Source organism: Anoplophora glabripennis, unplaced genomic scaffold (genome assembly GCF_000390285.2).
Source record: "Anoplophora glabripennis isolate ALB-LARVAE unplaced genomic scaffold, Agla_2.0 scaffold687, whole genome shotgun sequence".
In the NCBI taxonomy this organism is placed as follows: Eukaryota; Metazoa; Arthropoda; class Insecta; order Coleoptera; family Cerambycidae; genus Anoplophora; species Anoplophora glabripennis.
Window position 1 is genome coordinate 245625 of NW_019416786.1, and position 16009 is coordinate 261633.

General features: G+C 31.7%; 2 protein-coding genes across 3 annotated transcripts; one reads left to right on the forward strand and one right to left on the reverse strand.

The window, feature by feature from the left end:
- The first annotated feature begins 1064 nt into the window (after positions 1-1064).
- LOC108912915 (set1/Ash2 histone methyltransferase complex subunit ASH2) lies at positions 1065-12987 on the forward strand. Of its 2 annotated transcripts, XM_018718341.1 has the most exons (9): positions 1065-1156; positions 1221-1355; positions 1424-1602; positions 1662-2006; positions 2352-2554; positions 5745-5922; positions 5998-6278; positions 6394-6651; positions 12859-12987. In XM_018718341.1, the coding sequence occupies exons 1-9, from the start codon at positions 1128-1130 to the stop codon at positions 12961-12963; spliced, it is 1713 nt and encodes a 570-aa protein (XP_018573857.1). In that variant the 5' UTR covers positions 1065-1127; the 3' UTR covers positions 12964-12987. The 2 variants fall into 2 exon arrangements, with proteins under 2 accessions (XP_018573857.1, XP_018573858.1); XM_018718342.1 differs by lacking the exons at positions 1065-1156; positions 1221-1355; positions 1424-1602; positions 1662-2006 and adding an exon at positions 2198-2269.
- An 85-nt stretch (positions 12988-13072) lies between these two features.
- On the reverse strand, positions 13073-13860 carry LOC108912916 (bolA-like protein DDB_G0274169). Its single transcript, XM_018718344.1, has 3 exons — positions 13722-13860; positions 13464-13669; positions 13073-13282 (listed from the first exon to the last, which is right to left on the reverse strand). Exons 1-3 carry the CDS (start codon positions 13768-13770, stop codon positions 13133-13135), a joined length of 405 nt encoding a protein of 134 aa, XP_018573860.1. The 5' UTR covers positions 13771-13860; the 3' UTR covers positions 13073-13132.
- Between the last annotated feature and the right edge of the window lie 2149 nt (positions 13861-16009).

The window sequence follows — 16009 nt, forward strand, 5'->3', positions numbered from 1 at the left end:
TTATGACATGCTCGGGTGTCGATGAGACGACGAGATTATCCGCAATTACAAAATCACCATCAATCGACATAGGCTCTTTTACATAAACTTGGCAAGGAATTACGCAACGAGACATTCGGCGGTACATTAATATGCGAAACCGCTTAGAATCGGTGATCAAGAACAAAGGTGGCAATACCCGATATTAAATTGTGATATGCAACGTCAAATAAACAATTTTTTTTGACGTTTGTGAAGCTTTGCACAAACAATTTAAAACAATTTAAACATTCCGGGCACTAGGAAAAAAAATAGAAGCGTTTTGATATTATTAGGATTTCTTTAGGACACTTTGAGGTTGAAAAGTTACTGTCAAATATCCTTAGTTTATTCATCATTTGCAAAGTTATGCCAAGTTATTCAAATATCCTTAATTATGCAATTGTTTATCTTCTTTCTAACCAACGTTTTCACTTTGAAAATCTTTTTTTTTTTATCAAAAACCCATAATTACGACTTGTCGAGAATACTTTGCAATTTCCAAAACCCTGCTTGGACTTTCTGTGCGACTATTATTTCTCGAGTAATCGATTGTCAAAGTCAAAAATGATTTTTTTGCTTTGATCGACGATAACTTATAGCGACAAATAATCGTACAAGGCTTCGGAACCGCTCAAATTGAAGAGAATTAAATTATCTAAAAGTGCTTTATCATGAAATTCCCAAAAAGTCCATAGGCGTTTTTAAAAACAGCAAAAATTTACAATATTTTTCCGTTGATTTTCTTATGATTAGGTATTCAAAAACCGCTGACGCTAAAAAATTTTAAACTGCAGATCCGAAAACTAGTCACTTGAAGCTTCAATTTCCTTTTTTTTATTCTCTCTACGACCATTTCCCTCCAAGTTACAGCTCTTTGAAAATCAGACAAAATTTTGGGATTTTTTAAATATCCCTCAATTTCTGTATATAGTTTAGAATTATCCTGTAAAAAGAATTTAGATAATTTTGTATATGATCTATAGGCAATCCACAATACACCCTAGTGTATTTTATCCAGTTGCATTATTATACAGTTTGAGAATGTTTTTATGGCGGCACTGGTTGTTGTGAAAACGACTTAACCCCTAAATTCTGTATTATTTTAAATGTTTATGGCAGAAGAAATAGATTCTGGGTAAAATACAAGCGAATGAAAAATAAATTGTTGGTGTTTTAATGTTTCATTATTAAAATTTCAGAAAAAATGGAGATTCTCCAACAGAGAAAACAGTACCTATGGATACTCAAGAAAAACAGTTGAACAAAGAGCTTGATTTATCAAAATCCGTAGAAAATGAAAAGAGGCCGATTGAACAATCTGGAAATTGCTACTGGTACATGCTTGTTAATAAAAATGTTATTTAACCTAAAGTTTCCATTTATCCATTACCATTTATTTCAGTGGGAAGGAAAGAAACTTGAACATTGTCGAACTTCTCTGTGCAAACTGTAATAGATGGTTCCATGAATCTTGCATAGGTTATCAGTTAGGAAAACTGGTACCATTTTTATCAAACTATATATTTTTATGTAAAAACTGTTCACCGACTGGACTTGAAAGTTTTAAGAAAAGTCAAGCACGTATGTTTACTTACATGATTATGTATATCATTTTACTAATATTTACTTTTCAATTATAGAAATATCGCAAATGTGTGTTACGGCTATTGCAAATCTTCAACAGACTAGTTTTAAGGAAGGAATTAATAAAATGATGTTTAGCAAAGAAAAAGAAATTATACCATATATTGAATATCATTGGGAAGCTTTAACTACAACATCAAGAAGAGTAACTCAATCATGGCATGTCACTGTTACTAAAGCTCTTATTAAAGATATTCACGTTTTATTTGTGTTTGAAGATAATTTTTCTGAAGGTAATATGTATGGACTAGTAAACACAGACTTAACACAAATTAAACCAAACTATGAAGCTATGATTAAAGGAGGAACACTTAAAGTAACTGATATGGGCATTCAGCATGGTATGTAGATAATATACTTAAATACCTATTAAAAACTTGTAATAGGCAGTATTTCTGCAATTTTGGGAAAGAAAACAAAATCGTATAACTTTTGGAATCAAAACATCACTTATCAATTATGCTGTGTGTGAGAATGTCATTTGTTTCAATTGTTTTCCTATTCTTGGAATTCTAAAAATAAACTTTATTATTTTCTGAGTAATTATTAGTTATTTTATAACTAAAAATGGCTAAAACTAAAGTTATAATGATGAGACCAGCTGGTATGTTTAAAAGATAATACATTATTGATAATACTGATAAGATTTTATATGTAAATAAATTTTATCCCATGTATTATGTCAGTTCCAGTAGCAGGAGGAGTAAAGTCAAGAAATGCGAAAAGGAAGTTTCCTGGAGACCTAGGAAATTTAGGAAAAAAAGGTAGAGGAGTGGACTTGGGAACTCCAAAGTTACCAGCTCATGGATATCCATTGGATCACCCATTTAACAAAGATGGCTATAGATATTTGCTGGCGGAACCTGATCCGCATGCACCTTTTAGACAGGTATTTACAGAGATTATTTAGGTAATACTTCAGTCATATTTTTTTTAAATGTTTATTGCAAATTCATATAGGTGTACTTATTATTATTCAGTTTTATTTAATATCGTGAAAACTTTCTTTTGTCGACTGATGCAATTTTTGAGTACCTACATAGTGTCGACAGAATAATAAATTGTTTTTAATATACGAGAGCTTCATGTTATTAAATTACAAATAAAACAGAAAGGAAATGTAAATAAGTACTTAAACTGACCATTTTAAATTTTTTTCGTTATGTTTTGATATAATATCAATAAAAAATTAATAAACATGTGCATTGAAAATAACGTTTGCAAAAAGTCGCCAATTCAAATTTACAAATTGGTTGTTGTGTACGAAGCTATTAATTTTTATCACTTTATAAGTTCATCCGTAAAGAAACAAATTTTGGGGCTAAATCTTAGTACTTCCTTTTATAACACATTTGTAAAGAAACACATAAATTTAATAGAATCAAGTAAATTTTCAGACAAGGCAACTAATTATGAATATTTTGATAATTATTTTATAATAAGTCATTTATTTTTTTAAGTGGAAAATTTACTGCTTACTCCAAATTTTGACCGTATCTTTAATATTCCAAAAGGATGTACGAGTACATATGGGATTTTCGATAAGTTGATTTTAACATTATTTATTAACAAATGATTGGCCTTTTTTCTGTCAAAAATTGAGCTTTTTACTTCAAATTCTCGCCAATTACACAAAAATTACTGTGTTCAAAATGCCATACCTATTTCTCTGGTCATACTCATGTAGATTAAGAGATTGTTTTTTCCATCTTCAAATTTGCATCAGTTACACTGCGTGCTGTAGAGCACCTCAAATTCAACATGCTTCGTCAGAATGGCTCTAGCTTTGCCATTTTGTACTATTTATGAATAATAATTTTTTTTTGAAAACAATGGTTAATGAAAATTGAATGTTGTTATCCTCTAAATAACTCAGTTTCATATTGTTGCTGGCTTCATGAAAATTTGGGTTTGTGTTGGGTGTTATTTTCTTTGAAATAATGTGATAAATTAACAGATAAGCAAATTCTTCTCTGAGTTGTCAACAATACCACAGTAATGTTGCTATTGCTACCACAGTAAATTTAGGGTGGTGGGGGCATCTCACTGAGACACTACATTGTTCTAAGAACAAGGCTCTAATAAGTTTGCTATCACCAGTGAACTCTATATACTACCGTAGTATAGAGTTTACTGGCTATCACTTACTTGTTTATAACAAGTATTCAATAATAACTAGCAGCAGATTACATCAGCACCAGTTTCATTTTCCAATGAAAATTGTCCACCTGAAATAGTATTGAAGAATATAACAAAAGAAAATGTACTGTAAAGTTTAATGAAAACTGAACATTGTTGAATAGAAAATGAAAATATCTTTCAAACAAGTTGCTTACTTACATCATGTTAGGGATAAGATGGATGATTTTCAATAAAATATACTGGCTGTAATTTTTTTGTGATGCAGTAACTAAAATCCTCAGTACATTTTAACAACTTAATGAATGTGAATATTAAGAATACATTATATTATGATTAATCTGAATTGTAGTTATTTTTTGTGTCAATATTCTGTTATGATTTGAAACTTAAATGTATTTTATTTATACCAGGTCCACCATTAGTGTGTAGACAGAGGATAGCTCCTAAGCCTGAAGAGTTATCAAAATGAAATTTAGTCCATCCATCCATCCATCTATAGGGAGCACATTTTAAAATTATTTTCATTTTTCTGTACTAATCATATACAGAGTGTTGACACAAACTTGCATTTTTTAAATAGAACACCCTGTATATTTTTACATATTTGGATAATCCTATCAAAATGCAGCAAAATAATATAGGGTTTATGGGCGTTTCGATGGGCCATTTTCCTAATAGAGGCTGGTAAATCCGAAAACAGACTCCGATGCAGCCATTTGTAAACACTCAATATGATGTAGTTATAACGAATCTGCGACATAAACAATCATTGATAGTCTTGCAATTTCTTAGAAACCACATCAGAAATGTTGTCATTATTCTTTAGTTATACAGACTGATCGAGGTTTATGAATTCAAAAATTACTAAAAAATTTTAAATGGAATGGCCTACTTTTATTAGCTAATATGAAAAGCAGTATAACGAACGAAAGAATAATGACAACACTTCTAAGAAACTGCAAGGATATCAATGATTGTTTATGTCGCAGATTCGTTAAAACTACATCATACTGAGTGTTTTCAAATGGCTGCATCGGAGTCTGTTTTCGGACTTATGAGCCTCTATTAGGAAAACGGCCCATCCAAACGTCCATAAACCCTATATTATTTTGCTGCATTTTGATAGGGCTATCCATATATGCAAAAGTATACAGGATGTTCTATTTAAAAAAATGCGAGTTTGTGTCAGCACTCTGTATATGATTAGTACAAAAACATGAAAATAATTTTAAAATGTGCTCCCTATAGATGTACGCCTCTGGACTAAATTTCATTTTGGTATCCCTTCAGGTTTAGGAGCTATCCTCCGTCCACACACTAATGGTGATCCAGGCTTTAAACAGAGAACTTGTTAAGAGTTTCATGAGTGAATGTAGATTATAGAATGCTTCTTTTCCAAAACACGAGATGAAATTAGAAACAATCATCACAATTAATTCATTCTACAAAAAATGTGAGTATTATGTCAAAAGCGGTCAAAAGGTTAAAAAATCTCATCTTTACAAAATTAAAAACTTCCATGGCAATAGTTTTTTGAACTTTAAGCATATTTCATTGTATTTAAATCTTCATTTTTTAACAAAAAATTTCCATAAACTGTTTTTGTAGAACGAGTAGTTTTAAAGTTATTTTTTATTTACTTAACTGTGTGGTAAGATCTTTTATATTAGAAATGCCGTTGAGAATGAAAAGAATTTGCAGAATACTCATTGTTATAAAAATTTTGAGGCTCTTACGTCTTAATGTTACTGACATCCTATGTCTTTGCCACTGGTTGTTATATTTGTCTTTGTCAAAATCTTCAGATATTTAAGAGAATGTGATGTTTGTAATTTCAACATCCTATATTTGAAAATGAAAACATTCTGCATAATATAAATCGTTTTATCACCCTTCGAAGTTTTTTGGACTACCTTGTACCTTACTTTTTTTCTCAGGAATTTGATGAAAGTTCAGATTGGGCTGGGAAGCCAATACCTGGGTGGTTATATCGAACATCCATTCCAGGCACAGTATTGTTGGCATTGCATGACAGAGCACCTCAATTAAAAATATCTGAGGATCGTCTAGCAGTTACAGGAGAAAAGGGATATTCAACTGTTAGAGCTACACACTGTAAGTCATTCATGATCTTAATATATGATTTTTTTTCAAACCTGAGAATATTGCTGATAAAGTAAATTGTTTTAGCTGTTACTAAAGGAATTTGGTACTGGGAGGCAACAATAGAGGAGATGCCTGAAGGTTCTGCAACTAGACTGGGTTGGGGCCAAGATTATGCTAATTTACAAGCACCTCTGGGTTATGATAAATTTGGGTATTCATGGAGATCAAAAAAAGGGACACGATTTCATGAATCTGCGGGAAAACACTACAGTTCTGGCTATGGCGAAGGGGATACCCTTGGATTTATGATCGCATTACCACAAAATGTTACTACTAAGCTAGTACCTAACACTTACAAAGATCGGGTAAATTTATAGTCACTCATTATATTGTTTCTACTTTCTATTATTTAAAAAAAATTATGTTTTGCCAAATTAATTGTTTATTAGGATGAAAACTAATAGAATGACTTCTTTTTAGCCTCTTGTGAAATTTAAAAGTCACCTTTACTACGAAGATAAAGACAATGTTCAGGAGAGATTAAAATCGTTGGTTCCTCTTTCTAGGAGTAAAATATTATATTTTAAGAATGGTGAATGTCAGGGTGTAGCTTTTGAAGGGATTTATCAAGGTTCATACTACCCCACAATTTCCCTCCACAAAAATGTAACGGTCTCTGTAAATTTCGGACCATCATTCAAGTATCCACCGTCCACAGAGAAATACAGTTATAGAGCCGTAAGTTATCATTTTTTATTTGGATAAATTAACATAAAACAGGCATCGTACAGATATGGAGAAATTTAAAACTTTAATTGCATGGGTAGTTCTATTAAGATGGTTATACAAAGTGTTTCATGACAAACTGTGCAGACTGTAATGGCAATCTTGATAATTACAGATGATCAGTTAAAAAAAAGTAGTAGGTCAAAATTTGTAGATGTACAGGGCAATCTATGAATTTTTACACGTACAGGTGTCTCAAACTCGATGCCCCAGGGCTGCTATTGGCTAATAAAAAATATGAATAAAAATTTTTCTTGGGTGTTTCAAATAGGACCATTTAGGCTTGTGGTTTTTTATCAATTTGGGATTTTTTGGCTGTGGGTTGGAAACATCAGTGAAATTTTGACTTTTACGTTGCTGTGACGGCTTGGCGGTCTTCCCTGATGTTGGCTTTCAACCATTTTAGTGATCGGAACGAGTTCTGGGACACTTGTGATGGTTCAGATTGGAAAAATCAGCGAAATTTGAAGTTCTCTCTCGCACGGCTCATACGAAACGAAACTTTCATTAATAAACTTTTTTTGATATCACATTTCGTTTAAAAGTTACAAGCAGAAATTAATGAAAACGTACTTATTTTAAATCGACCAAAATTGAATTGGTCATGACTTAATTCGGTTTCCATGGACAAGCAGTTTGATTATTGTGAGGCAACTTATCAAATAACTGGTCAATTTCGAAATATTTTGTTCTTATTTTAAATAGTTTATTTCAATTAATATTATAACGCATGATGAAAAAGTTCATATAATCTCAAATTAAGGGGGAAGTTCACAAAAATTCAGGATGCGAATTTATCAGGAAAGATATCCCGAGTGCCGACTTCCTGATGACAAAAGATTTATAAGATTGGAAAGGATTTTTCGAGAAAACCAAAGGTATTTTGTGATCGAAAAGGAAAATCAATTTGGAAAAGAACTCACAGTGATAACAGCCAAGGTATTACAATATTTTGAAGACACTCCAAGACATTCAATTAGGCAAGCTAGCAGGAAATTTAATTTGCATAAGCCTCAATTCAAAGAATTACGAATAGTAGTAAATATCATGACTAAAAATTATACAATTTAGAACAAATAGGCGACTGAATACAGAAACGGATATATTTTTTTACCCAAATTATGTGGCACTCATAGATGTTGCTGACAGGCGAGCTTCTCATCACATTCTTTGGGCAAGCTGTTTTATAAACAAAGGCCTGACTAACAGAGGAAACAAACATTATTGGTCAACAGAAAATCCTCATTTTGTCAATCCCACAAATAATCAAGGTCATTTTGGTGTCAACGTCTGGTGTAGCCACCATCTAATTGGACCATATTTTTATGAAGGAATATTGAGTGGTAGAAGATATCTCAGTTTTCTTCAAGAACTTCTGATTCTTTTTGAAAATGCGCCTCTGCAACTAAGATCAATGTGGTTTCAACATGACAGAGTTCCTCCTCACAGAACACGTATTGTCTGTAATTATTTAGATGAAATATACCATGATAAGTGGGTAGGAATTAATGGTTCCATAAAATGACCAGGGAAGTCTCCAGATCTGACCCCCTTAGATTTTTGTTTATGGGACTTCTCAAAAACAATTTTATAAGACCTTGCAAAATATTGACCGTTGGAAAGAATTTTTTTCAGAGATTTAAAGAAAAGTCACTCAAAGAGAAGTCCGGCGACGCTTGGTGTGGGTACACATGTTGGAAGTGACCCATTTTTAAGCACAACGTCAATAGGCGCCATCTTGGCGCCGGCCACCAGATGTGGACTCATATACCTACCACCGCCTCGACACCAGGGCACTCTGCAGCAAACCCTGAAACCGTCAACATTACTTTTTCTACACAAGCTTAGTTTTCAATAAAAATAGTTTATCTGTACCGTTGAGAGAGCGTTTTATTCTTGCTGTACAGCGAAAGCAACCCTCACTTGGATATATTTATTAAAAGAAAAAAAAAAAACTAAAATTATAGTTCCAAATTTCCAAATTTTTTAGTGATTTTTAAAGGTTGAAACTTCTTGAATAATGGTCATATCGAGAAAAAAAAGCATCTTGAAGTTTGACTCTAGTTTTGAAATTTTGAAATGAAAAATTTTTTGAGCATGACTTCGCACTATCAAAATAATGCAAGGCAAAAATTTTACAGATTTTTTTTCTTTTTCAAAACTACCCTCATGGGCTCAGAAAAATTTTTTCTGGCTTAATCAGTGCCGGTGTCATTTAGCCTGATTCCTGAGCTTTAATTTGTTTTTTTTTAAATTTGAGTGGTCACTTTTTTTTGATCATCGATATGTCGTAATTTAATGATCGTACAGCGAACAAAAGGTGGGTTTTAGAAACTTTAATAAATCCTCTTCAAGAGCCTTTTGGTATGTTTGAGATAGGGTTTCTGGTCGAGACTTCTCAAAGCGAGAATTCCTGGGAAATCTGGCCTTACTCGAGACGAGAAAAAAGTGTCGAGAAATCGAGAAATCAGCTCTTTGAGTCAACTGGTAAATCATTGCCAAACCTTAAACATTTATATAAAGCTTTAATGACGGTAAAGCCAACATCGACAGAAAATGAACTGGTTTTCTCATTATCTGGAAACCGATTCAGATAATGCTATTAATGCGCTTGTATTTTTAAAAGCACATTTCATTAAAAAATACTTAGAGACAAATAGCTCAGCGGTTGAAGTGGTTTCTCACTAGCTCGTGTGTAGAAATTTTATTAGCAGATTAGCAGATATTTAATGTTGATTCAGAAAATATTTAGTTCCTCTTCGTTTAGTTGATTACATATTTTATTTTTGTTTTGTTAATTAAAAGATTGTGATTATAAGTAATAATAATAATTAATAATTAATAAGTTAGATTCCTTATCTACTATTTGTTTAATTAAATGACTGTGTGAATGATTATTATTAATTATTGGAAGGAAGCTAAGATTAAAAAACATTTAAATAAAAATATATTGAAAATGTTTAATAAAGAGACAATTTAAAGTAGGATAAAGGTTTTCAAGAAGAAGATACTCAAAGTTTAATTTGGTTTTGTTGGTCGAAGTAGAATCATTTGGAAGTAATTAATAAAAAAGACTGAATAAGTAATATATGTTGATGATGATTGTTAAGAATATTATCGTGTTTTTATTTCGAATTGCAATATCAAAATTATGACTTTTTTAAGTTTTACAAATTTCTTAAAAATTCGAGAATTCCCGGGAATTCCTAGTCGAGAATTCTCGAATCCCAAGAAAAAAAATAAGCCGAGAAATCAGAAACCCTAGTTTGAGACAATTTTTTTTATACTTAAATTACTTTTTCTGCTGTTTTGGGAAGTCGGTGATTACTTTGCAAATATTACGAAAAGTACTAATATTTGCGGGTTTTCCTGAATGGTCAGTTTTATAAAAAATTAAAGGAGCACATTTATAGCTCCTTAAACATCAATTAATGATGATTAACATGAAAAAATTTTTTTCTCACAAATCACTTAAAAAAATTGGAAATTTTTTCACTCCCTAAATTTTTTGTGCTGGTAACTTATAAATGAAAAGAGATATCAAAAAAGTTTATTAATGAAAGTTTATCAGAGAAACTCTGTCTTTGCCAATGTGAAATGAAATAAGTATGTCTCATGATGTCATAATAGGCATTTCCAAACGTTCCAAAAATAATATTTTTGGCTCAAATTCAAGCGTAAGTGATCCTATTTGAAACCCTCAAGTAAAATTTTTATTCACATTTTTAATTAGCCAATAGCAGCCCTGGGGCATTGAGTTCGATACACTGTTAATGAATCAGTTACAAAAACCATGCATTTGATTTTTTTCACATTTTCCTCAGCTTTTGAAGGACTAATAAAATTCTAAAAACACTACACTATCTTTTAATTGTCTTCAATTGGAATGGTTAAGATAGGATTCTTAAGTTTTTGACATGATTCTTATTGCTGACAAGAAAAATAAAGTCTGATTCAGAATTTAGAGCCGTTTACAGGGTGATAGTTCCAATATGTTATAAAAAGGAGACATAAGGGAATATTTCATATTTTCATAAAACGCTAATAACCATTTTTATCCTGCTTTGCCAGAAGCTTAAATATCCTACCTTTGATTTATTATACGAAAGTTGGTTGGTACTAATGGTACAACTTCCTGTGCTAATTTTACAAAAAAAAAAATTTCTCACAGGAAATGTATTTGCGAATCAATTTCTCAGTGGCGGCATAAAAGGGGGGGCGGTGGTGGCGGTCTGCCCCGGATGCCAAGCACCAAGAGGTGATAACTCACTTACGCTGCTTAGTTAGTAGACAATTAAAACTTCTTTGCGAGAAACTTGTATCAACACTCGAAGAGATGTGTGATCCCAATAGCAGCAGAGAAAACGTCGATACAAAAGAATCCGCAGTTTTACTAGCTTTGTGTGACTTCAGTTTTTTATGTTATCTTTCTTTTTGGTGTGAAGTCCTAGACGAAGTTAACCAGACAAAAGCATATACAAACATCTGGGCTATCGCTGCAAAAGTGTGACATAAAAATCAAAGTCCTAAAAATTTTTCCAATCAAAAAAGCCAACGTATCCAAATAGTGGAAAGAGCTATTTCGTATGCCAGGAGAAATGGCCCAAGACGCTGGACTAACATTGCCAGAAGAGCTGCAGAGAGCTATGTTAGAATGTTTTGATAGATTTTACGAAGAACTAGACCATCGTTATAGGACAATGGATGACATTTTCATAACATTTGGTATTGTTCAGCCTAAAACTCTTACGTCAATAGAAGAACTTTGTGTATAGTTCCAAATCTGACAAAAATATATGATGAATTTTCTGCAGAGGACATAATTTTGGAAATTTTATGACTGAGGCGCCATTTGGAAGCCACTAGCATTTCTTCCCAAGAAGCGATCCAGTGGACTACCTTGAGCTTCTAAGATTCACTGTAAAATGAGGTTATTCTGAGTCAGTTCTGAGTCTAGCGCTGTGTTTAAGATTTTTTAACTATTTGTGTTTCGGTAACTTCGTGAATGAAGATTTTCAAAATTAAAGTTGATAAAATTTTTCTTAAGATCCACGATCCAAACGCGACTAAGCAATCTTTCCATTTTGTCTATTGAAAAGGACAGGAAAGTAAAGTTTGATAATGTGATCGAAAATTTTAGCAAAATAAAGTCACGTAAACACGTTTAGCATTTGTTGTTTTATTTTGAGAATGCTCAAATAAAACCACCCCGGGTGCCAACCCATGTTATGCCGCCACAGAAAGAAGAAAGAAGCAAAATAATGACTTGTTCCTGCATTTTGCAAACATAGTAAAAGTTGTATGAATTTTATTACAACCGTTTGGAACATAGGGTATATGTCAAAAATAATATGTTTCGATGAAAATTCATTAATCACTGTATATTTGTAATTTTGGTTGCAGGATTTTTCAGTAGTCATTTTGTACTCATGTAAGTTGCCTCATTTTGCCATTATAGCATGTAGTTTGTCATGAAACAATCTGTACACTGAATAAATTACTTATAAAATACATTTCATTATAGAGGGTGTAACTTTAAGTGGGTGTCATATTTATACAGAGGCTTCCCTTGACCTTTAGAAACACCTATCGTTTATTTTTTCAAATTCGGTCATAAAAATATTTTTTTAAATCTTTTTTCAGTAATTTTCGTACGCCACCACAATCTGCTGATGGCTTCCAGCGATGAAAAATATTCAAATTCATAGTTAGATGTACTGTCTCCAAATGGGAAATACCAATTGACTCTTTTCACTTCGTCTCTATTGACCCTTCACAAGCAGTGTAGGTTGCCTACAATTCACGTGCTTGTAATACATGAACTGTAGGCAAATACAATGGTGGCGTATACAAGAATAAAAGTGCATTTTAAAAAACTAATTATAACTATTCATTTGATTAAAACAAAAAAGAAATTCAAATTCGTATTCAAGGGAACACATACTATTACCCCTAAAAATCTGACCCGCACTTGAAGTTACACCCTGTATGGTGAATAAAATACAATGGTTTTTCTCTTTTGTGATGTGGGCTATTTTTTGTGGCCATAAATTAAATTTTTTAAATTAAAACAAATTTCATAAATTTTTTACCCTGTAGCATTTAAAATATCTTAGAACCTAACTTTATATTTTTCAAAATATAAATTTGCTATTTTAGATGTCTGAGAGAGGAGAAGAAGCTATATCCGATCAAACTTTAGCGGATATCTTATACTTGACAGAAAATGAAGGAAAGTTGCGATTAGACAGTTTCGTTCTTTGACAGTAATACTTTATTATCATTTCAACTGCTCATAAATTGAAATCAAGAGTTTTAAAAGACAGTGTAAATTTGAATATCTCTAAAGAAATTATGAAGAAAAAACAATAAAATGATTTTATACTCTATTGAATGTGTACTAATAAATTTGTATGAATATACACATTGTCTTTTATTTACCGAATCCTCCTCTACAATTAGGACTAGGTTCAATAATTCTTTCACTTTCTTTCCACTGGTTAGGTGTTTCTGCTACAATGGATAAGGCATGAACTCCATTCTGTAATTCGTTTTTTAAGACATCATTTATCATTCTGTGCCTCTGAAAATAGAAACAAGTGTTTTTAAACAGATGATTTCAATCATTAATAAATCAAAAAAGAAAACGTTTACCTACCCTATAAAACTTTTTTTTAAGCAAAATGGAAAATTAAACATGTAATCAAAGTATAATTCAGGTTGAAGTTTTGAGTGTATGGATGATATAATTTAAATTAGCTTACTTTTATTAGAGGTAGACTATCAAATTTGTCCGATACCACATGTACTTTGAAATGTGTTTCTGCACCTTTGGGAACATTGTGCATGTAAGATTCATTTATAACATCCAAGTGTACTGGTTTTAACTGTTCTTTTAATTTATTTGTTATAGTTTCGGTAATAGTACCACTTGTACTCATTTTGCTACTTTGTTTATATATAACATAACCTGAAAGTATAAATATATAACTGAAAAAAAATAAACACGTATAATAATTTACCAGTTATTTTACGCGAAAGCTTAATTATGCAGCTCCAATCTCTTAACATATTTTAAAATATATTCATTTTGATTTGAAACTATTTAGATAACTTTTTTAAAAATATACTTCTGTCAGTTCCGTCTTCTGTCAAACTAGTGATGGGAGAACTCGAATGAAAAATCGAACTCGGATACTTGCTGAAAGTACTCGAATACTTTAGTATTGCAGGTACTGATTTAGCGTATCGAATGAATTGGAAGATTTCAAATCAAATCTACACACATATTATTATTGTCGACGATTTTTAAAATATTTATTGGAAACAAGAATATGATGAAACAATAATGTTCTTTAGAAAATGTTTTTAAAAAACAGCAAATTTAAATAATTCTACACAAAACTTTATACCGTCAGCGGCAAAAGTATGGAATATATATTTATTTAAAAATCAGATGTTCGTTATTTGAAAAATCATTCGGAGCCGTCGAATTGTATTTTTAGTTGCGAATTTTCTGAAACAATTTTCATTTATACAGAGTGGCCCAAAAAAAAGTTATGAAATCAAGGCCAATTTTTTAAATGGAAACCCCACTTTTTTGTATTTTTATTCAATTCTCCAGGTGATCATTTTTACGTTCCCTATTTAATATTTAGTTGCTTGACGACGCGACGGCTGCAGTGGGTGTTTTTTGGAGAGTTTTTAAAGTTTTTTGTTCTTTACAAAAAAACATGAAACGGTGCTAAAAATTTGCAAAATAACCTGGCTCGTAATTTAAATAGGTAGTGACATTTAACAAAATCATATTTTATACAATAAAATTATGCGTTTTTAATTAAATTATCCCTAAATATCTTACTTATATTTTTTACATTCAGGTCAATCATTACAGTATCATTGCATTGATTTGAAGCAATTTTCTGTGAATCACACAAATCTAAGATGGAAAAGTAAACATGGTTTTATTTTAAAACCAGTAGGGTAAATCTCAGGGTAATTTTTGAAAATTTTGCATACTCTATATTCAGACGCCATTTTCTCGAAAACGGTTAAACCTACTGTATGACGTCATTATGTGTTTTTTAAGCCGGTTTCACACAGAGATATACCTATGACTTCATACACGCACACATAGAGTAATGGTATATTTATTCATTACTTTAGTACCTGATAGTTATAAACTTCCAAGTTTTCAAATCCGATAGTGAAAAATATTCATTACTCGAATGCTTGAGCACTGCAAGCATTGGTTATATGTTAGTTATATAAGCTAATGTCGTATGTTTTCGTATGTTGTTTATTCGTTTGGCAACATATCCCCACGCTGGGCGCCATGTTATGGGCTTTGGTTGGTTAATTCATTTTGTGGTGATTCTGATTGACTACTATCCTTCCCCCTTAGCTTGTTTAGAGGATCATAAACCCTCACAATGCATTCGGAAGAATCGACTTGACCTCAGTNTTTAAATGGAAACCCCACTTTTTTGTATTTTTATTCAATTCTCCAGGTGATCATTTTTACGTTCCCTATTTAATATTTAGTTGCTTGACGACGCGACGGCTGCAGTGGGTGTTTTGTGGAGAGTTTTTAAAGTTTTTTGTTCTTTACAAAAAAACATGAAACGGTGCTAAAAATTTGCAAAATAACCTGGCTCGTAATTTAAATAGGTAGTGACATTTAACAAAATCATATTTTATACAATAAAATTATGCGTTTTTAATTAAATTATCCCTAAATATCTTACTTATATTTTTTACATTCAGGTCAATCATTACAGTATCATTGCATTGATTTGAAGCAATTTTCTGTGAATCACACAAATCTAAGATGGAAAAGTAAACGTGGTTTTATTTTAAAACCAGTAGGGTAAATCTCAGGGTAATTTTTGAAAATTTTGCATACTCTATATTCAGACGCCATTTTCTCGAAAACGGTTAAACCTACTGTATGACGTCATTATGTGTTTTTTAAGCCGGTTTCACACAGAGATATACCTATGACTTCATACACGCACACATAGAGTAATGGTATATTTATTCATTACTTTAGTACCTGATAGTTATAAACTTCCAAGTTTTCAAATCCGATAGTGAAAAATATTCATTACTCGAATGCTTGAGCACTGCAAGCATTGGTTATATGTTAGTTATATAAGCTAATGTCGTATGTTTTCGTATGTTGTTTATTCGTTTGGCAACATATCCCCACGCTGGGCGCCATGTTATGGGCTTTGGTTGGTTAATTCATTTTGTGGTGATTCTGATTGACTACTATCCTTCCCCCTTAGCTTGTTTAGAGGATCATAAA